The sequence below is a fragment of the Drosophila nasuta genome, chromosome 3, assembly GCF_023558535.2.
Source record: "Drosophila nasuta strain 15112-1781.00 chromosome 3, ASM2355853v1, whole genome shotgun sequence".
Classification (NCBI taxonomy): Eukaryota; Metazoa; Arthropoda; class Insecta; order Diptera; family Drosophilidae; genus Drosophila; species Drosophila nasuta.
The window spans coordinates 14322046-14343711 of NC_083457.1; the positions used below are offsets into that span (position 1 = coordinate 14322046).

General features: G+C 41.0%; 4 protein-coding genes across 11 annotated transcripts; 3 read left to right on the plus strand and 1 right to left on the minus strand.

The window, feature by feature from the left end:
• The first annotated feature begins 16 nt into the window (after positions 1-16).
• Positions 17-1800, plus strand: LOC132794328 (U6 snRNA-associated Sm-like protein LSm1). Of its 2 annotated transcripts, XM_060804715.1 has the most exons (4): positions 17-377; positions 454-638; positions 701-903; positions 987-1800. In XM_060804715.1, the coding sequence occupies exons 1-3, from the start codon at positions 323-325 to the stop codon at positions 872-874; spliced, it is 414 nt and encodes a 137-aa protein (XP_060660698.1). In that variant the 5' UTR covers positions 17-322; the 3' UTR covers positions 875-903; positions 987-1800. The 2 variants fall into 2 exon arrangements, with proteins under 2 accessions (XP_060660698.1, XP_060660697.1); XM_060804714.1 differs by lacking the exon at positions 987-1800 and having other exon boundaries at positions 701-977.
• LOC132794327 (uncharacterized) lies at positions 922-2207 on the minus strand. Its single transcript, XM_060804713.1, has one exon. It carries the CDS (start codon positions 2074-2076, stop codon positions 1000-1002), a length of 1077 nt encoding a protein of 358 aa, XP_060660696.1. The 5' UTR covers positions 2077-2207; the 3' UTR covers positions 922-999.
• Positions 2208-2442: 235 nt separating this feature from the next.
• LOC132794325 (SR-related and CTD-associated factor 4) lies at positions 2443-10643 on the plus strand. Of its 4 annotated transcripts, none has more exons than XM_060804707.1 (9): positions 2466-2688; positions 2947-3537; positions 3698-4015; positions 4149-4301; positions 4360-4464; positions 5430-5739; positions 7092-8351; positions 8421-8708; positions 8774-10643. In XM_060804707.1, exons 1-9 carry the CDS (start codon positions 2659-2661, stop codon positions 9631-9633), a joined length of 3915 nt encoding a protein of 1304 aa, XP_060660690.1. In that variant the 5' UTR covers positions 2466-2658; the 3' UTR covers positions 9634-10643. The 4 variants fall into 4 exon arrangements, with proteins under 4 accessions (XP_060660693.1, XP_060660690.1, XP_060660691.1 ...); XM_060804708.1 differs by having other exon boundaries at positions 3701-4015; XM_060804709.1 differs by lacking the exon at positions 3698-4015 and having other exon boundaries at positions 2469-2688; positions 8774-10515.
• A 582-nt stretch (positions 10644-11225) lies between these two features.
• LOC132794258 (macoilin) lies at positions 11226-21631 on the plus strand. 4 transcript variants are annotated; one of them, XM_060804569.1, is made up of 11 exons: positions 11231-11400; positions 14534-15115; positions 16411-16555; positions 16637-16763; positions 16831-16957; positions 17026-17684; positions 18255-18530; positions 18600-18710; positions 18788-19473; positions 19537-19729; positions 19795-21631. In XM_060804569.1, the coding sequence occupies exons 2-11, from the start codon at positions 15036-15038 to the stop codon at positions 20337-20339; spliced, it is 2949 nt and encodes a 982-aa protein (XP_060660552.1). In that variant the 5' UTR covers positions 11231-11400; positions 14534-15035; the 3' UTR covers positions 20340-21631. The 4 variants fall into 4 exon arrangements, with proteins under 4 accessions (XP_060660551.1, XP_060660552.1, XP_060660550.1 ...); XM_060804568.1 differs by having other exon boundaries at positions 11226-11283; positions 18255-18710; XM_060804567.1 differs by having other exon boundaries at positions 11231-11523; positions 18255-18710.
• The last annotated feature ends 35 nt before the right edge of the window (positions 21632-21666 follow it).

Consider the following 21666-nt stretch of genomic DNA (forward strand, 5'->3'; position numbering starts at 1 on the left):
GTACGGACTTTAGCAAACAACTGATTACCTTAATAAATTTTATTGTATTTATTTTTTTAATGAAATGAACATATATACAACTTAACAAATTCTAATAAAGATGAAACTATTGGAAATCTAATTGAAAGCATAAAATATTGTCACAACATAAAATTAGAATTAACTATACAGAAGCTAACAGTTAACAGCGTACCAGCCGTAAATCAAACATTCTGTAGTAGCTAGCAAATGTTTGACTGGCTGGGTGACAATTTGAACGAAAAATTATTTGCACAGAAATAAGACGCTATTTTTCCCCAACACAAAGAGAAACAAAAAACACATGGACGATCTGAATCCCTTAGCTGGCACAGCGCATCTGCTGGAGGAAGTGGACAGTGAGTAATTGAAGATGCCGGCTAAGAAAATGTATCGACAAGGAAGGACTACAAATTGTTTAATTCAAAATTGCAGAAAAATTAATGGTGTTACTGCGGGATGGACGCACCTTAATTGGCTATTTGCGATCCGTGGATCAGTTTGCCAACTTGGTGCTGCAGCGAACCATTGAGAGAATACACGTAGGCAATCAATACGGCGATATTCCTCGAGGTGTATTCATAATACGCGGCGAGAACGTTGTGCTGCTGGGAGAAATTGTGTGTGAATCTCTTTCCTAGACTACATTACAATGCTCACAGTAACAATGTTTTTATTATAGGATCGAGAAAAGGAACAGAAACTGCCGTTGAAGGAAATCTCAGTGGATGAAATACTCGATGCACAGCGTCGCGAACAAGAACAAAGGCACGAGAAGCATAGGTTAGTGTCCAAAGCGCTCAAGGAACGCGGCCTAGCCGTCAATGCGGACATCATCAACGAAGATTTCTGCTAAGCAAAGAAAAGAATTAACTAATGATTAGAGTAAGCGAAAAACATTCATTAAATTTTTGTCACTTGTATATTTGTACTCCATAAAAATTGATTTAAAAACTATACATATATAGCTATGTAACCTGCTTAACCATTGTGACCCGATCCCGCTGCCGTCCCCGATCCTGTTCCAGACTCCTCCAACAATATATACTTCTCTAGTATCTGATACATCTCAACTTTCGCCTTGATCTTGTGACGTCGCGACAATTGTCGCAAATACGCCGCTACCGATTTGCAGAAGAAATCATCTTCAGTCTCGTTAGTCGTCGCGGTTCCTGTGGCTCCTATGGTGGCGGGTGCTGCTCCTGCTGTTGTTGTTGTTGCTATTGCCTCAAAACCAGAGTTCATCTCTGGCTTTGCCTGTTCACGCTCAACTCGCACATTCGGCATACAGACCACATAATCCACATCTGTCTGCGAATGCCGCAACATGTCTGAGGACGCAGCTCCTTCATCTGTTGTGGACGCCGCCGTTGCAGCTGTCGTTGCGGGCTCCGAGTGGACGGAGACGAGAGCTGGCGATGGTTGTAATGTGGGCAACACTTTACGCTCGACAGCTTCCGCATCGGCCATATACTCTTCATATGAATCCTGCCCGTCGCCATCACCTTCGCCATCTCCGTCACCATCGTCCGCTTCAACGAGCACTGAATAACTTTCCGATTGCGTCGTTTGCACTTCCAACTTGGCATCCGCATCGTAGTTGTGTTCACAATCGTCGTACACTTGCGAATCATCCATATCCTGTTCGATCATGGGTTCAGGTTCCGCACGCATTTTCAGGAGATGCTTCGCAGCCCGCGGCTCGGTCTTTAGCCAACTTGTTGGCGTATCATCGCGACGGCTGCGTTCACGACGTTTGCGAACAAATTCGCGCAGAAAGTCCATTTGTCGAAAGAATTCATTACGCCCAAATTCAGATGTGGGATGAAGGCGCATTTGTTTCAATTCACGCGAATAGCGATCCCGCAAACACGTCCAGCGACGTCGCGCATCGGGCGATGAAATATTTAGGGCCTCGGCAACTTTGGCCCAATCCTCTTCTTTGCGCTGCGAGAGGCGAAAGTCGCCATGTCTGTGGTCATATAGTGATGGTGTTGAGCGTATGGTGCGTATTAACACCACATCCGATTCGTCCAGGGGCCTGTGGTGGGCGCTCATTGTATTTGCTTAAATACTATTGAGCATAATTAGTAATAGATGGTTTGTTATAATAATAAATTTGTAGTTGCGTTGAGTTTTCGTTTTGCTTTCTATCCAGTGTGGCCAATGCACAGTGTAGCTCAAATATTTGTGCAGCCCTGTACAGCTCGTGATCTGGCAACGCCAAAATATCATTGTTTTGGTTTTTTGCAATTCGTAATTTCCAACCAAAGTCACATAATTGAAACATTAAATAATTCATTCAGACTTTTATAAACACATTATCTTTTCCATATATGTGTTTTATTTTACTGTATATTCGATAATCGAATGATTTAAAAACTTTGCGATAGCTTTGTGTAGCTATTCAAAATAAATAAATATGTGTGCGCTCTATCGATAGACAGTCGATATCAGCAATTAGCATCCCTACGAAGAGGCAGCCATTTTTTCACGCTTCCATCCGAAAAATTTTGTGAAAATTTGTGGAAAAAATTTGTGCGAAAGCAGAGAAAATAAGATATACAGCGTCCACATACTGAAATATTATGCAAATTTGAAGATTGTGCGTTCGTGTAGTGTGTGAACATCGAAACAAGCATGGAGACGGTCGTTGCATTCAATAATGAGGTAAGTTAAAAAAGCAGCCGCCATACACACATGCATGAATTTACCTGGATATTCACATACATATTTATGTACAAAGCTCTGTGTTTGTATGAGTGTGACATATGTAGTTGTGTAATTTAATTCGTATACAAATGCAATTACAACGCCTTGTGTATGTAAATATTGTCAGAAGCAGTTTGATGCGCGTCCTGCACAACAACAACATCTCACGCTCTTATACATTTCTTAAACACATTTGTAATTTTTGTAATTTTATAGCTCTCCGGGCTCTATGATAGCCGGCCGCCCATATCAAAGGCTAAAATGGCCGCCATCACAAAGTCGGCAATGCGTGCAATTAAATTCTACAAACATGTCGTGCAGAGTGTCGAAAAGTTTATACTCAAATGCAAGCCGGAGTACAAAGTGCCCGGTCTGTATGTCATCGATTCGATTGTGCGCCAATCCCGCCATCAATACGGCACCGAGAAAGACGTTTTTGCTCCACGATTCCAACGCAATTTGACGGATACATTTGCGAATCTGTTTCGTTGTGCGCCCGAAGATAAAAGTCGCATCATTCGAGTGCTAAATCTGTGGCAGAAGAACAATGTCTTCAAATCGGATGTGATACAGCCGATATTTGATTTGGCTGATCCGAGTCATCCCATTTATCACCAAATGCCACCCATTGTGGGTGCGGGCAATCTAAGCTCTGGTCCCGGACCAAGCGGCAGCGGTGGAACCATCAATTTATCGGATATCTCGAGTGGCAATGCGGCTAATGGTTTAAACGCCTCCGGAATGAGCAACATGGACCTGAGCTCTGTTGTCGATGATAGCATGGGTGGTGCTATGCCGGATTTGTCGGTGAGTGAGCGGCATCAGTAGTTAATAAAGCGGTGAAACTTTGACTGCAGTAGTTGACTTGCTAACCAGATTTTTAAGTGGCTTCTTGGTGGTTTTTGGTATTAACATTACTCTATTTACTTGCCTCTCTGGCGCATGTCTTGCCTCCATCGACAATTAGCAGCTAAGCCATGATAAATGCTCGAGCTCAAGTCGGCGGCACATGGAGCAGCATTATATGAAGCGGCAGCAACAACAGCATCAGCATAATTTATCGCAAACTGTTTCTTCGTCCGGATCGAAGAGTCGTTTTGATTGTGGTCCCAGCAGCAAATCGCATCATCACAACAAGTATGGCAAGAGTAGCAGTTCGCATGATCTGGACTATGATGTGCGTGAAATACTTGATGACGACGATGGCGATATGATGATGTCAATGGGCGATGATCATCATTGCATGGGTGATGACTCGCCGCCAGGCTCAACCAACTTGCTCGATGTATGCAGCATACAAATGCATATTTCTTTTGCTTTATATATTTTTTGTTTGTGTAACTTTATAGTTTTTATAGTTTGTTTATATATTGCGCTTAATTTTATTTGCATTATTTAATTGCTACCTTTTTTTACAGAACAATAATCTGAAACAGCTGCTCAACGATCCCAATGTGCTGCGTCAGCTGCAAACGTTGCAGAATTTTCAGAAATTCAAACAGCAAGAGGAGAACCAAAAACATCGCTATCCAGACGATGCACTGCAGCAGCATTTGCAGAACGTACTGAAGGTGCGTCAACGATAATAATCCATAAAGTTTGTGTTGTTTACCATTTATTACCGTTTAGGGCACAGCCGGAATGCCGCCAGGTGTGGCCATGGGACTTGGCCATGGTGATGTCACGGACATGAACAAAGATGTGGAATTCATATCGGAACAGCAACCCATTGAGGTACCTTCTTAACTACAACTTATTCTTCACTACTATCGTAATTTCTTTAGAGTAGTCCGCATCCTTGTTTTACTGTTTCTCTATGAAAATGGAATTCTGGTCGACAAATTTACAAATGCGAATTCCATTTCCATAGTGTCGAACAGATGCTGCTGACGTGCCCAAATTGTTGTTATACCGGGAGAGTTCCGATTGGCCAATATATATTCTTAAAAATATATATATCTATATAAATTGGGAGAAAGGCTACTAATTATGTGTAAAGTCAAACACTAATTGAATTTATTTACATTTAAATGGGGCTAGATATTTTGTGTTATTTGCCCAAGAATTAACGTTTAGATCAATTTAAATTTAAATTTAAAAAATTGAAATATTGCAATTTATGCTTATGCAAAATACGTTTGAAAATGGTTAAAGCAAGTTCGCCCCAAAGGTAAGGTTTTTAACTATACGTACATGAAATGCCGACGGAAGCGAAATCCCGATGCTAGAAGCCCAGTATAACAACGTTTGGTAAGTTCCCTAATATGTAAACCACAACAATTGAAAGTCGATTGTAAATTCAATCAATGCAATTTGCCAAATTTCCATCAAAACAAAATGAACAAGAAAAGTTGCTCTAAAACGCATCGATAAGAAATAAGAATACCAAAATACAAACAAACAAAAAAAAAATGCCAAAGTTATAGTAAAGAACCGTCGACCAATATCAAAGACCAAACAAAACCACACGTCAACACGCCAAGAATGCAGTTGTAAATGAGAAATGTATAATTTGTAGTCAACAACTAATCCTCTCCTACAAACTAACCATCAATCTCCCATTCTAAATCCTGTCCTTATCTTAAATTCTCCAAACGCTCCGCATTATTTGTTTTATGCTTACAATGTTAACGTTTATATCACATTACTCTCTCTTTCTCTCTTGAATTTTTTTTGTTGCAAAACCTTTCAACGATCAGGTTATCAATCTGGATGGCGCCGATTCTCGTAGTCCAACACCCGATCGTGATCGTTACAAGCGCAGTCGACGCAGCAGCCGCAGCCGATCGCCCCGTAGCCGCGGAGGTGGCAATAACAATGATCGTGATCGTGGGAGTCGCAGGCGCAATTCCAGATCACGGAGCCGATCGCCACGTTCAAGCCGTAGACGTGGATCCCGTGATCGTGATCGTATGGATCGTAGCACTCGTGATAAGGAGCGTGATCGTGAGCATGAGCGTGAGCGCCGAAAGAAGGGATTACCCGATATTAAAAAGGATCATCTGAGTGGTAAATATGCCCGCGCGTAATCTAACGCAACGTGGTACATATCATAACACATTCAAAAGATGGCATTGATAGCAATCAAAAAGCTATGCAAACTCCTTGCATAGCTCTTTGATTCGTCGTTTATTTTGTTGTTGTCAATTTTTGCTTGGTTAATACTAAATTGTACATTTCTTCTTTTTCTACAGCTCCTTGGCTTGGTTGACGTGTGTGTGTGTGTTGTAGCTTTAGTGGTGCTTGCACTTAAAACTTGAACAGTTCTTACTATCTGGCATTTTTTAAATTCACAAAATACCCCAAACTGCCCCTGACGCGTTTATGAGCAAAGTTTTCCTTGTGTTTTTTTTTGGTTTTTTGGCAACCTACTTAAACATTAGGCATAATAATGTACCCATATTACAAAGTGTAAATAGTACATGTACCCTTTAGCAAATACTGTCTATCATTAACTGCAACAATTGCTTGCTAAGTAAATTTACGCTACTATAATGAACCAATTGACTTGTACATGAACTGATTTATTTGTTGATGTACTTTTTAAATAGGAATTGTACTATTCAACAAATGTACCATTTATAAAAAGTACTTTTAGCGAATGAACCATTATACCATTAACCCTTATATCATTTGTCATGTACTTTAACCGATCAAATGTACATCAATTGTACCTTTCAAGGTCATCATACATAAACGTTTTAGATTTACCAACTGATAAGTTTACTTCTTTTTACTTCTTTACTTCTACTTTTTACTTCTCAAAATATTGGTATTATATATGAACAAATAACTAAATATATTTATTTCACTCAAGTTGGCTCACTATTTTAAATTTATCATACAATTTTAAAGTGAATGGTATTTCATCGAATACCTCGAGACCTTGTTAAATAAGAGTCGGATGTCATCTCTGTATTCCGTTGCCTAAAACGATGACATTTAAAAATTCTTCTTTTATATAAAAACTAGAAGTCACCTACACTCAAAGACCAAGCCCAAGGATCTTAATTCTTCGTATAGTTAAAATTAAATAACATATTTTCCTTCGTTTTGTGGTTTACATATGTTTCTTCCCGTTATTAAAGTTCAGTAGATTCTATTCAAATATATATCGGTGTGAAAAATTAAGAAAATAGTAATTTGAATATTTGAAATGTTCGGAAAACCCAAATATTTCCAACATTTCAAGTCAATAATAATTCCTTCAACTCACAGTTATCAACTTTATTTGAATGATTTTTTGCTGAACTTGATAACCAGAAGAGGGAACTTAAAATGTGCATTTTAAAAATATTTATTTATTTCAATTTAAAAACGAATTATATGATATTTAATGCTAATATTCTTTGTTTGTACAGTTTGCAGCACAACGTTGTGGGTGGGCCATCTCTCGAAGCTGGTGTACCAAGAGGAATTGTCCGATACCTTCGGCGAATATGGCGATATCGTGAGCATTGATCAAATTGTGCCGCGTGGATGCGCCTTCATAGTGATGAATCGGCGTCAGGATGCACACAAGGCCATGCAATCGCTGAAGAATCACAAGTTGCAAGGTCGTGCTATAACCATATCTTGGGCAGCTGGCAAAGGTGTCAAAAGCAAAGAGTGGAAGGACTTCTGGGACCTGGAACTCGGTGTCACGTACGTACCGTGGAACAAACTGAGTACGGACACCGATTTGGATAGCCTGGAGGAGGGCGGGATGTTTGACGAGGACACCATGCCTGGCTGGATGAAACAGAAAATCAATCAGGCGAAGAATGTCAAGGAAAACAAGGGAACTGGCCTACCCGGCGAGCTCAACGCCGGGCCACCAGTTGGTCCGCCAGGTTTGCTGTTTGGCATTGATACGACGCAGCCACCGCCGGTGGCACCGGCACCACATGGTGGACCAGGAGCACCGCCACCTGCACTGATGGGCATTGTGCCCGGTCAGTTCCAGATGGCACCGCCAATGGGCGGTCCGCCACCGCAACGCATGCTGGGACCGATGGGGCCAATGAATCATCCAATGGGTGGAATGGCAATGCCACCTAATATGGTGCCAGGCATGCCACCACCCATGATGATGCCACCGAACATGATGCCACCCGGTTTTCCGGGCATTGCTGGTCCGCCGCCCCATCCTTTGGGTTTGCCACCAGGGGCACAGTTTCCGCCACCGGGTGCCGTGCCACCGCCTATGGTAGCAATTGCGACTACGGCCAGCTCGGCGGCTGGCAATGTGAGTGACGATCAAATGGACATTGAAATGGAGCTGGAGGATGCGTCGCCGTCGGTGGCGCAGCAACAACAACAGGCGCCTAACTTTAGCCAACCGCCACCGATATTCGCGGGCGCCGCTGCGCCTTCCAACAACGTGGAAGCCGTTGTCGCCGCTGCAGCTAATGAACTGTTTCAGCGGGAGCGTGCACGCGGAGCTGGTGGCGGCTCTTCACGTTGGGGCGGTCGCGATGACATTGCTGAGGCTTCGGAGCGCTGGCGCAACGAGAACGGTGGAGCAGGCGCAGGTGGACCACTGCCTCTTAGTGGTGCCTTCAATGAGGCACGCGCCAGGCTCAATCTCAACAGCATGGAGCACGGGAATATGCCACGCCCCGAGTTTATGGGTGGCGTAGGTAAGTTTTGCACACCAAAATTGCAGGATAAATTAGAGGAATTAGCTAATCTATTCTATCCATCTTCAGATTTCGATAACCGTTCTGGTGCAGGGCCACGTGGCATGGGACCTGGTGGACCACGTGGGGGCAACCATAACGCTGGTAATGGCGGTGGTGGAGTTGGAGGCGACTTCTTCCAACCGAATATGAATCAGAATCGCTTCAATCAGCCGACGAGCTTGATGCAGATGCGCATTCCGCCGCCAGCGGCATTTAATCAGCGGATGGGCGGACCTGGTGCTGGCAACGGCGTGGGACCAATGTTTATGCGCAATCAAGGAGGCGGCGGTCCAGGCGGCCGACAGCAAGGACCTGGTAAGTTCAACATATCGATCAATACAGAGATTACAGATAATTTACGCAAGATTTTTATCTTACAGGTTTCTTTAATCCACGCAATCCCTTCAATGATAATCAACGTGGTCAAGGCGGACGTGGTGGCAATCGTGGCAGCATGGGTGGTCGTGGAGGCCGCTGGAGTGATGACGAAGACGAGGGTGGCAAGAACAACAACAGCAATAACAACAATAACAACATTTTCAAGCGTCGTGGTGGCGGTGGCCCCGGTGGCCCTGGCAATCGATTCCGCGGCGAACGTGAGGGCGAAGATCGTCGCAGTGGCAACGGACGTGGTGCACGCGGTGGGCAGCGAAGCGAGGAACGTGAACGCGCGCCCAGCAACAATAGACGTGGCTCACGCGACGATAGCAATCGGCACTCCGTAAGCTCGTCGGATGAGAACACTTTGCAGGGCAAGTCATCGTCAACATCAGGCGCGGAGGATGTTAAAAGCAAGCAGGCGGTGGCAGCGCCATCAGCAAGTAATTCATCGAAGGTGGACACAGAAGAGGATTGGGATCGTGAGCTACAGGAATACGATGCGAGAATGGAGGCACAACAAGCAGCCGAGGCTGCTGCAGCTGAGGCCGCTGCTGCCGGTGTTGCTGCTGTCGATGTAGCTGTAACTGAAAGTGCGAATGAGGAGCGGCACGACAATGCGGGAGAAACATTGACCGAGACTGCACCGACAACAGAGACGGAAGAGTTTGCCAGACCCGCTGTGCAGCATAACACAGAGGCTCCCAAGCCAAAGGCAGCATCTCCCATCTGTACACCGCTATACGATGAATTGCCACCACCAGCAGCAGCCGTTGATGTACCTGCGGCAGAGCCTCGACAAGTCGAGCAGCTCATGGAGGAAACTCTTCCAAAGAATAATACTCCCCCCGCGAGCAGCTGAAGAAGAGGTGGCACCAAAACCAGAAGTGCAACAGTTGGAAACTCCATTTGAAGCCGCTCCTGCTGCTGCCCTAGAGTCGACAAAAGCGAAAGAGGATGGTGCCGAACCAGTTGCCAATGCCCAGCCAGAAGTCGAGGCTGCAGACTCATAGAAAAATGCCAGCCAGGCAGCAAAAGGAAGGACAGAAACTATGAAGTGTGTACCACAATAGAGTGGGGGGATGCATGTTAGTCGAGATATGTGTAATTTATGAATTCCTTGCATATAATTTATGTGTGGTTGTGTGTAGAAGAACACAGCCAACGAAATACAAAGTTTTAGCTTGAGATTACGCATTTGTTGAGACTTTAGACGTGACGACAGTCTGCACCATTCTTGCTAGGCTATAAGGCGCTTTATTTTTATTATCATTATAAACAATTCACCTATTTTAAGGCTTTGTTGCCACCAAATCACTACTCAACACCTCTGAATCCAATTGTTGGCATCAGAAAATTGTCTTTTCGATACAATTAATGCATGTATGATATATTGAAAAGACAAAACGTAAAGTCAAAATGAAGCAAAAGCAAAAAAATAACTTATCATTTAAAAAGGAGGCGCAAAGGAACAAACATAAACTGTAGCAAATAATTAGAGAATAAAATGTATGGACGAAAATGACAGATAGACAGAGAAAACAGCCACGCTTGAAATGTTTATAATTTTGTTATGTATATAATTTTAAGCAGATATTTAAAACATAAATTGTTTCTTATGCGCAGAATATAAGTACACGTATAGTAATGTACAATTTAAATATGAGAATATTATCAATACTATTAAAGAGAAAATAAAACAAAAGCAGACAGTTGACTTAAAAATGTACAACTTTCTAGTGTTCAATACTAATGGGTGAAATTCGTGGAAATTGTAGTACTGAACTGCAATTAATTTGTATTTTGCGCTTAAGCTTAAAAATTTTTAAACAAATTCTAAAAGGTGACAGGGCTCCCTTAACAAACATTTCATATGCGCAGCTGCAACTCTATAACAGCAACGCAACTTATTAGGCAAGATTAATAATATAGCAGAAAATATCGAAGTTAGATATTGTGTTAAATAACGATTCTCTAAGACATTTTGCATATAGCAAAAGTCTTTGCGCATTACATATGAATACATAGGTGTAAAAAACATCTATTTATGTTGACCTCGATGGTTTATAAAAATAAATAAAAAAAATGTACAAGCATATAAAAAAAAGCAAAAAACGAGACGTTTTAAATTTCGCGCCTATCACAAATGTTTAGGAAATATACCAAGTTTTTTTGGTATAGACTTTTGCGTTGAAGCGCATATTTTGAAATGTTTGATTGTGGTCACACTCCAAAGCTAGAGCCACTCTTTAGCCTACTACTACTAAACTACTCTTTATTTTGTAAAAGAAAGATGCCAAGTTCATCCAACAGTTTGTTTTAGTTAATAATAAACAACCCATAGTTAATTTCCGTATATTAATTCGCTTTAAAAAAAACATCGATGTCTGCCATAAGAATCGATGTTTAACATAAAGTTCTCAAAACATCGATGCATCGATAGTGCCATCGATGGATGTTTCTCCACCTCTAGTTGCGCGTCATTTTAGAGCGTGAATTTTCGTTCGATTCGGTAAAATAACGAAAAAAGCTAATCAATAATATAAGTGTTTTACAAAAACGAAATTTTGCTAAATGATATAATGTGCTGACTGAAAGTGTATAACTCCAAAACTACGCTGAACTACGAGTAAATGAAAATTTTAGTTTCTCTGTGCCAAAGAATTTACACACACACTCACATATACATACATACTTACTTACGTGCATACACATGCATATATATGTAGGTACATGTGTATCAATAGCTGCTGTAAGAAAATGTGCAAAATTTATTTAAAATATATATATATATGTGCAAATATGTATATCCATTACAATGAGAATTGTTTAAAAATCATTGCCGAACATATTAGACTCTCTGTTTAAATTGTTAGCAATAGCGTCGTGGCAAAATATAGTGCAAAAATAGTGTGAGTCGTCGAACATACAAATCGTGTACATTTTTGCTACAAATAAAATAAAACAAGTACAAATATGCACCTATGTGTTTGTATGTATATATGTTCATTTGAATATACAAATACGTATGCATACACATAAGAGGACGCGTGTGTGTGTGTGTAGAGTGTGAAAAATACATAAATATATGCATACATAGGGGCAGCCGCCAACAAACCCCACATAACACTCACACATCCAAGTGTGCTTTCTATGAGCGTGAATGTGACTGTAAATGTAGTGCAAAAAGGCAACGTAACCGCTGACGTCGCGACGTCGGTAGTTGGGGCTGCTGTCACATCCAGGAGTAGAGCAGCGTCAGCATCCTTGTTTCGTTTCCTGTAAACGAACAAGCAGCGCTCTTTCTCTCTTTTTCTTGCTGTCTGCGCTCTGCAAATGTGAATTGTGGATGCTGTTCATCTGCTGCCACCCACAGCAACAGCACAGAGACTAGTGTAGCTTCAAGCCACACAAGCTTTACAGTCGCAGTCCACACACACGCACAAACACAGCGCTGTGTATTTTGAGCAACTTTTCACTTTTCGCTCAATAGTCGTTGTTATTGGTTGTATATTGTGTGTACAATTTGTTTATGCTATACATATATTTGTAAATCCAAGGCGATTACGTTAGTCCCAGAGTTTCGATTATTATCGAATCGAAACCGGCGACAGCAATAAATGTTCGTATGTGTGTGAGAGAGTGCATTAAAAAGAATATTTTACCCAAAACCGATTAATTCATATGTACATACTATAAATAAATAAAGCAGTGTATAAATATAAATACTTTGATGTGTGGATCTTGACACTGCAATGTCTTGTATCCCGCTAAAATAAATATGAAATAAAAATACACACATACACATGCATGCACATGCAACGCGCGCATTGCAATGCAAAATAGTGCAAGAAATATACATACATGCATGCATACATGTATGTATGTATGTATTTAAAGTTCTTTAGCCTTTCGCTTGAGTTGTTGATTTTTCGTTTTTATCTATGTGAAAAGTGACTTGTCACTTGCATCATTTAATAATTGTGTTTAAAATTACTATTGGCTAAAAAGCAATTATCAGCCAAGGACTTAACAGCGTTTTAACATTGAAGACAATTCGATTACCGTTCAACTATTTACAGCGTGTTAACAATTTGAATTCTGTTCAACTAGTTTGGCGTGAGTGTTTATGTGTGTATCATAGCTAATCTCAATTGGAGTGCAATAAGTAGCAACAGTATAAACACGATGTAAGGAACATATATGGATATTTTCGCTCATTTCTTAAACGAGAAGCTCATCAATACGTCTCGTTAATTGTGCAATATTTAATGTACGTTTAAATAGCCATTTTGTGTATGTCGTCGTCGTGCTGTCTACCAATAGTTTAATCATTAACATACATACAAACGTAATATATGCACACACGTCTGCATTAATGTATGTATGTATGTAAGCTCAGCTTCCGTCAAAACGTTTTTGTATGATGATGCGCTCCACTTTTGGATGCTATTTATAAACGTTTTTCCTTACGTGTATTTGTGTTTGAATGTGTGTACAATCAGACATACACATGGGCACACAAACACATGCGCAAGGCTTTGATTGCTCTGCCTCTTCTTCTTCGACTATCGAAGCTGCTTCCTTCAAATCTGCATACATAGTTCCGCTTCCGTCCAAGCGAAAATTTTGCTTGCGTTCAGTTTAGCGCAGTCGCAGACAGTCTGGCCACACTGTGTAAACGGATTGAAAGCAAGTGTGTGTATGTTTTTATGCATGTGTGTTTGTATGAGAGAGTCAGACAATCACATTTAACTTACCGGGCAGCAGCAGCAGCATCCACATGTTGAGGCGCGTGCAGTTGCCGCTTCTTTCTTTTTGCCTTTTTCCAGTTACCCAAATACATATACATACATAAACACACGTGCATGAACACGCATGCACACATCCATAATATCCCGTCGTCTCGATTACAGGTCGCATACCGTTTTAAGTGCTTTGCAGAATGACATGCAGAAATACATAATGATGAAATAGTGTTTAGAATCATTAGTTACATCTACAACTTAGGAAGATGATAATTGAGGTTGATCAACTAAAATGTAATTATGTATATTGAATAGGATTACTGCAGGGTATATAAACAGTCGTGTCGCAAGCATATGACTTTTACATGTTGTTTATTATTGTTTTGGTTGGCGAACTTTTATTTTGGCACACAAATCCATACATATGTATGTATGTATGTATTTGCAAATACATGCATGCATAAGCTGCCTCTTTTTTTTTTGTTTTTATTTGAATTGCAATTTTATTATGATTTTGTTTTATGCATTCGTTCAAGTTGAATGTCACCTGTTCTGTTAGATGCATCGGAGGAGCACAAGTGGAGCAGCTTTTACTTAACATATACATAACATAGATCGCAATTCTGTAAAGCAGCTGATCAGGTGTTGTTGTTGTTGTGGCTCATTTAAACAATTAATTGGTAAATACGGTAATTCGGGTACGTCTACAAGAGATGATTTTATTTATATATACTAAATGGCTTGACCGCATTACAAAACCAACTGCGACGCCCACTACAACAACAGCAAGAAAGCGAACGACTGAAAAGAATAGATAGTTTACTTAAAAATAGTTTCGAAACAAATAAAAGCGTTGCCCTCTTCTTTGGCAGTTTGTATTAGCCTAAAAAATGCAACTTACTCTAAAGGAAGCAATTCTTATAGCAACGATGTATACGTGTGTGTTTGTGTTTGTGCACATATGGAAAAGTCTCGCTGCTCTTCATAATGCATTTCTCTTATGTGTATTTGCAGTTAAGAACTGAAAGCCGGCTCAGCGGGAGGTAAATTTTGCATACGCGTGAGATGTGAGGAAATGCCGCGCCGGCAGCAGCAGCAGCAGCCATATCGATGTCGACAGCGTCAAAGTCAGCGTCAACCAGAAGCAGAAGCAGCAACAACTTTATCTTTAACTACAACAACAACAACTATAATATATAATACGAGAGCCAGCATAATTAAATAAGTGTCAGCGGATCAACTGATCTGATAAATTAAGTGCAAAAAAGTGAACGCAGTGCGAAAAAGAGCGTCCGAAACAATTAATTAATTAATTCATTTAATCAATTAAACAACAACAACAGCATCAAGCAAGCAGAGGAGGCGAGCGAAAGTTTACACACCAAGCACATCCAATAAACAAAAGTGATTAAATCGCGAGTTTTTGCGATAACCAGATACACAAGCGAACATACAAATATAAATATACATATACATACATATATATAAATCAACTACTAAGAAACGTGCAGCAAAAATGAAGCGACGCAATGCGGATTGTGGCAAATTGCGGCGGCCAATGAAACGGAACAAAATCACAGAGGGCATGTATGGCAGGTATGATTATTGCACAATTCATGTACGCACTATAAATATGAATGTACATACATACATACATTGCATTTATTTATTTTATAAATACATCGAATTATATTTGCGTGAAGCTACATCGCGCAATACATAATTCGACATTTGGGAGTTGTTTACGAAACGCTTAAAGCAGCGAGAGATTAACAAGACAGAAAGCTGAATTTACGACTGCTCGACTATGAGATACCCGCTAGGCAAAATCATGTGACCAAAATTTAAATGCCTTTGGTTTACACAGTATTCAATACTTATTCCTAATACTATTTACAACTACATTTCTGATCATAATATTCTTAGAATATTAGGAATTTCGAATATTATTGAAATGTCCATAGTAATTTGAAAGGGCTTACATATCTACGTATGAACAAAAGTTGTATTCTCATCAAATTTTATGTTTCTAGTTCATATAGTTCCTGACAGCTTTGTCAGCTTTGGATTTAAATTAATTTATTTTATGAAACTAAAAGGAGTATTGTCTCCAAATTTATTCAATCTAGGCCATATAGTACATGACATGTAGTAGTATATAAACTACTAGAAGATTGAACTCAATAACTTACTTTTGAGAATAATAGAATTACTTAATTGAAGCCGAAGTTTCATCCTTCGTTTTGTTGGATATATTTTCTGATTGCTACAAATAAATATACCCGTTATTCCTCGAAAACACGGGCATACATATTTCACGCCACTCTAACAGTGATTAAAGCGTATCGACTAGTCGAGCACGCATGTCTCAAATAGACATATAATTGATGTTTTGTGCTTATTCTGGTTTTATTACGCATTTATTTGTTTGTTTACCTTTTGATTTTGCATAGTATACTTTAAATATGTATAGATGTTGTACATATATGAGACGCTATTCTCTTTTGGGGCTTTGTCACGCCGCGTGCCAATCAAATTAAATAATTCACTGCTGACGTCGTCGGCGATTACAGTGAACTAAAGAGTGTATGATAGAGGCAGAGAGTGAGAGAGAGAGAGAGAGAGAAGGTGAGAAATCGTTAAAATATGTATAATTTAGTAGATGCAGTAAGCCTAAAGAGGCTTTTAAGAGAGGTAGTATACGTTTATGATATCATTAACATTCAGGAAAAATATGGAGAAAAATTCAAAAAAAAATGATTATATTTATTTAAAGAAATAATATTGATATCATTTTGTTGAAAGAAATACTGAATTTAATAAAATTGAATACATATATTCATTTCTCTATACTCGCAACTAATTAATTTATGTATTCTTGTCATTTGCAGCACAACTGTCTTATACATGAAATTCCTAATACTTTGGGCTATTGTGATGGTAGCCGACTTTATGTTTATGTTCCGATTTGAATTCTTATGGCCATTCTGGCTGCTCCTTCGCTCCGTGCACGATTCCTTTAAGTACAAGGGACTGGTCAGTAGACGCAGCCAATTGCTTTTATCTTCAATTTTATTTGATTAGCTATTAATGTTATTATTATTGTTGCTGCTGCAGGCATTTTCCGTGCTATTTGTGTGTATTGCAATAACATCGGATCTGGTGTGTTTGTTCTTCATACCCGTGCATTGGCTGCTCTTTGCGGCCAGCACATATGTCTGGGTGCAGTACGTCTGGCATACAGGTGTGTATCGTAATGATGATAATGATTGCCATTGCTTTGATAATAATGACGAACAATGAACTTGCAGATAAGGGCATCTGTTTGCCGACTATAATACTCTGGATGTTGTTTGTCTACCTGGAGGTGGGCATTCGATGGAAAGACAGTCGCCATATGCCACATTTGGATCTTTGCCGGCCATTTGCCGCCCACTGGTGAGTGCTCGAGACACTTTGCTGCGCCTCACAACAAGTATGTGCTAAATGAATGTTGTTATTTTTAGCATTGGCTATCCGGTGGTTACGCTTGGCTTTGGCTTCAAGAGCTACGTGGGCTATCGCATGCGACAGCGGAAGCAACGTGAGGTGGCCAAGGAGAACGAGTTCTATATGCAGCTGTTGCAGCAAGCCTTGCCCGCCGAGGAGGCCACGGAGGAGGCTCAATCAGCGGCACAGACAGCAGCGCCTGTCGTCACATCGGCGGCCAGCGGTACAGTTGTTGTTGTGGCAAATGGCACAAGTGGTGGGCCAGCAGCGCTGGCAGCCGCATCGTCTGCATCGCAGGCGGCAAATGGTGTATTGGCAACAGCGACGCAAGCACAAAACCATCACGAGCATCATCATAGCGGCGGCGCCGGCGCCGGCAGCAGCAGTAGCAACAATAGTAATCACCAACATCATCATCATCATCACAATCACAATAACAACAATAATAATAATAACAATAGTAGCAACAGCAGTAGCAGCCAACACAGCAAGGATGGCAATAGTAATGGCGACAATAGCACAACGACAACAGGCGCCACATCATCGTCATCGGGAGCCGCCAGTGCGGCAGCATCGTTATCGTCGCCTGCATCATCCGTATCATCCACAAACACATCAGGCTCAACGTCAGCCAAGCAATCGAATGCGACCAGCTTAGCAGCAGCAGCCACAACAGGTGCGCGGTCTCTTATAACTATGATTCCATCCTTTGATTTACCCACACAAACTATCACAAACCACTCTGCTATCATTTGTTGTAATCAGAAACTAACAAACGCTTATCGCGCAGCCTGGCAACCAGGCACAACATGAACAGACTTACAGTTGTTGGATTGTGTGTGTGTGAAAATCAATAAAAATCAATCAAATATAATATCAGTTATGTGCTGCACCGTTTTTATGCGGATACATGCTTAAGCTCAACATAATTGATATCTCCTCGTTGACTAAATTTAATGAATACGAAGTCGTTTAAAGTTATCGAAACTGTCTAGAATTAGTTGATCATAGAATGCATCTATTCAAATAGAATTCTTGCTGCATTTTTATTAAGTAATTTTTTTTAAAGAATTTCATTTAGGAATAGGAATTTGGGTTTTATTTTATTTTATTCTGATATTCATTAAAGTCTTTTAAATGCTTCGCTGCTATACATTAAATTTAGGTATTAGTCTATTTTTACAGTTATTTTTTTTGATTTCCATTCTCAATCAATTAATTTCACATTGTTCATTTTTGTCAGCAGCAAATGGACACGCTGGTGGTGGCTCAAGGAATCATCGTCGCAGCATGGACAAGGACAAGCATCGCAATAAAGGCGACACGGCCGACAATGAGCACAACAACGGTAGCACGAGGCATGCTGGCGGCAAGAATAGTAGCAACAGCAGCAACAGTTATCATCAGGCGGATGGAAATTCGACCACAACAAGTAATAACAGTAAGGAGAAGTCAGACTGGGATAGTGGCAGCAATGCCAACTATCAACAACAACAACAACAGGGGGCAAAGGACAAACATGGTGCATTGAACAACAAAAAAGTGCTCAATGCAAAACAAATTGATAGCGTCCCCTTGTCGTCTATTGCAGACAAAAAGGCGCACAACAATGCTGTCAGCAATGGCAACGTTCTGCAGTTCGATACGGACGAAACGGCTCCGACCGTTGAGGCAACGCCGCAAGTAGAGAAGGCGTCTAAAGGTGAGTGATGCACTTGCCTAATGGTTAATGTGATATGCTTGATTGTAATGCGAAACTATTTGTGCGTTATATTTCAGGACGTCGCAATCGCGGTAAGAAGGACAATGCAGCCAAAGACAATCAGAGCCAACAGCAAGCACAACAGCAGCAAAAGGATAGCCCAGCAACTGCTGCTGCTAGCAACAGTAATGGAAACGGTGGCAACAACAATGATACCAGCTCGGTGTCCTCGTCAGCTAGCTCCACATCGAGCAATGCCGCCGCCGCTGCCATTTCACAGATTGCCAGCAAAGTAGTATCCAAGATATGCGAAACATGTCTCAAGCTCGAGGCCGATGTGAAGAAATATCGCGCCGAAATAAGCCATATGAAGCAAATTGAGAATGAGCTGCGTCAGAAGCTTGATGTCAACATGACCAGCAAGTCCAGTTTGCAGGCCAAGCAAAAGGAATGCGACGAGCTGGAGAAACGCATTCAGGAGCTGAACAATGCACGACATGCCGATATGCTCAGCCTTCAGACTGTCGAGCGTCGTCTCAACGAAGAGCGGCGTCAGAAGCAATCGCTAGACTCGCAGTTGGCTAACGAGAAGAAGGCACGCAAAGCGGCCGAGGAGAAGGCAGCGCGTCCCGAGTGTAGCTCGCAATGCAAGCAACGGCGCCAGCAAATTGATGAGGAGCTCAAACGTGTGCGCAACGATCTTAAACAGTGTGAAGAAGCCAAGCAGCTGGCTGTCGAACATGGTCGCAAATTCGAGCAGGAGGTAAGTTGGAAAACAAATGTGCCTATAAAGAATTGCGAAATGAATGAATGATATCTATTACAGTATCGTATGCTGGAAGCCAAGGTGCGCAATCGGGAGACCACACAGGCAGATGCTGAGAGGCTGATGAATGCACTGGCCAACATACAGGAGAAGAACGCCATGCTGGAGAAGAATCTATCGGCAGAGACGAGAGTTAAGCTGGACTTGTTCTCGGCTCTGGGCGTGGCCAAGCGAAAACTCGAAATATCTGACAGTAAGTTCTACATGGAATTGCTGAAATTGTGACAGACTTCATGGTATGCTTGATTCATCCAACAGGTCATCGTCGTTCCAAGGAGGATGAGGTCATTGATCTCAAGGCAAAGATAGCACAGTTGTTGGCTGTTATGCCGGATACATTGTGCTTAAATACGGGACCGCACGGTCCCGGCGGCAGCATGCTGCGCATGAACGATACACCTCCGCTACAACCAGGCGGACCGGGCCCGTCCTCGCCAATGCTCAGCATGAGCGCTGCTCAAGAGTATCAACAGCATCAGCAGCAGCAGCATCAACAACATCAGCAGCAGCAACATCCACATCAGCAACACCAACCGCATCCACATCAGCAGCAACAGCAGCAGCAGCAACAACAACAGCAGCAACAGCAGCAGCAAGTTGTGCCAGTTTCCCAACAGCAACAGCAGCAACAAATGGTGCCCGTGAGCGTGGCAGCTGCATTGCATGTGGCCGCTGCTAATGTCGTTAATGGTGGTAATGGTCTCTCGACGCTGGATCCCAATGCTAGCGTTTATACGCCGAAGGCTGGTAACATGATGGTGGTTACGCCGGTGGGCATGAATCCCAATGGCGCGGATGCCTGACGCCAGCAGCAACATCAGCATCAACAGCAGCAGCAACAACAACAACAGCAGCAGCAGCAACAACAGCAGCAGCAGCAACAACAGCAGCAGCATCAGTCGTCGGCGGTCTCCCCATCGGCCGCCCCATCCTCACATCAACTAATGAGACGACAAGTTTGAGATTATTATACATTAAAAAGCAACAGCAAACATCAAGAGCGACAGCAAACCGATTGATTTCGACTACAATAGTCAGGAGACAGACGGAGCATGGAGCAGATAGCAGTTTGCATATGATATGAATGAATGTCCGTACTAAACATAAGCAGTTTCCTTTTCAATTAACAGTATCACATAGAAAACGAACACAATTTTCCAAATACCAACAACCAACTACCAATTAACAATAATTCCCTTGAACACACATTCAAAGTTGTGCATTGCCAATACTGAAACACTTAAATATTGATATAACTGATTACTACAACTAGTTTGTTGATGGCATTCAAATTCCGAACATATGCTCAAATTGATTTCAAATATGCCATTAACTCGAAAGTCCCTTTAATTGTGGTGGCTTAAAGCGTAATCATTCCACCATAATACAAATAGTAATCAACTTTAATGCAAAAAAACTTTCAACGAGGAAATCTCAATGTATCCTTGGCATTCAATTGTCAACTATTCGGTTCTACTTCCGCCTCCAATTATAAAAAGAAAAAACACAAAACACACAAATGAAACACTTGGCAAAACACTTTCTGCGAGATTTTGATTTGATTTCATGAAATTTTAAAAATAATAAGAGAAAAATGCAAAAAAACAACCAATGTGAAAATTTTTGTATTTAACTTATGGAAAAAGAATACAATCTTTTTACTACTTATTACTATTAACAAAAAGCTGTGACAGAGAGAGAGAGATATAGAAAGTTGACCAACTTTAGTGATGGCCTTTGAATTTGGCGTAAAATTATGTTTGTTTATTTTTTGCTGCCAAATTTTTGTGCTGCCTTCTTTCAATGGAATTTTTGAAGTCTGCGCCCTTGATTTATTATCTCATTAAATTATTTTTGTTATAAACTTTAATTGTACGCCTATTATTTAGCTATTAACTATTACTTTTTGGAAGAAAAACAAACAAAACGAAAACCAATTCTCTTTTTAAGTTTTAATTTATTTTTGCTGTTCCTAAAAATCGAGAAAAAACAAGTTGAAAATGCTTGAATTTAATTTGCGATAAAAATGAAAAAAAAATGACTAATTTGTTTAATAAAAAAAAAAGGAATCATTTCGCTGCGTGAAGCTAGTAAATATTGTTTATGTTTTTTATTTCTTATTTTATATAT

Coding starts and splice junctions, on each gene's coding strand:
- LOC132794327 (XM_060804713.1), bottom strand. CDS start 2,076: ATGAGCGCCCACCACAGGCCCCTGGACGAATCGGATGTGGTGTTAATA.
- LOC132794258 (XM_060804568.1), top strand. CDS start 15,036: ATGAAGCGACGCAATGCGGATTGTGGCAAATTGCGGCGGCCAATGAAA. Junction 17,685..18,254: donor AGCAGCAGCAGCCACAACAG/GTGCGCGGTCTC, acceptor TTTTGTCAGCAG/CAAATGGACACGCTGGTGGT. Junction 19,474..19,536: donor GTCGCAAATTCGAGCAGGAG/GTAAGTTGGAAA, acceptor TATCTATTACAG/TATCGTATGCTGGAAGCCAA.
- LOC132794325 (XM_060804707.1), top strand. CDS start 2,659: ATGGAGACGGTCGTTGCATTCAATAATGAG. Junction 2,689..2,946: donor TCGTTGCATTCAATAATGAG/GTAAGTTAAAAA, acceptor GTAATTTTATAG/CTCTCCGGGCTCTATGATAG. Junction 4,016..4,148: donor GCTCAACCAACTTGCTCGAT/GTATGCAGCATA, acceptor CTTTTTTTACAG/AACAATAATCTGAAACAGCT.
- LOC132794328 (XM_060804715.1), top strand. CDS start 323: ATGGACGATCTGAATCCCTTAGCTGGCACAGCGCATCTGCTGGAGGAA. Junction 378..453: donor TCTGCTGGAGGAAGTGGACA/GTGAGTAATTGA, acceptor TCAAAATTGCAG/AAAAATTAATGGTGTTACTG. Junction 639..700: donor TTGTGCTGCTGGGAGAAATT/GTGTGTGAATCT, acceptor TTTTTATTATAG/GATCGAGAAAAGGAACAGAA.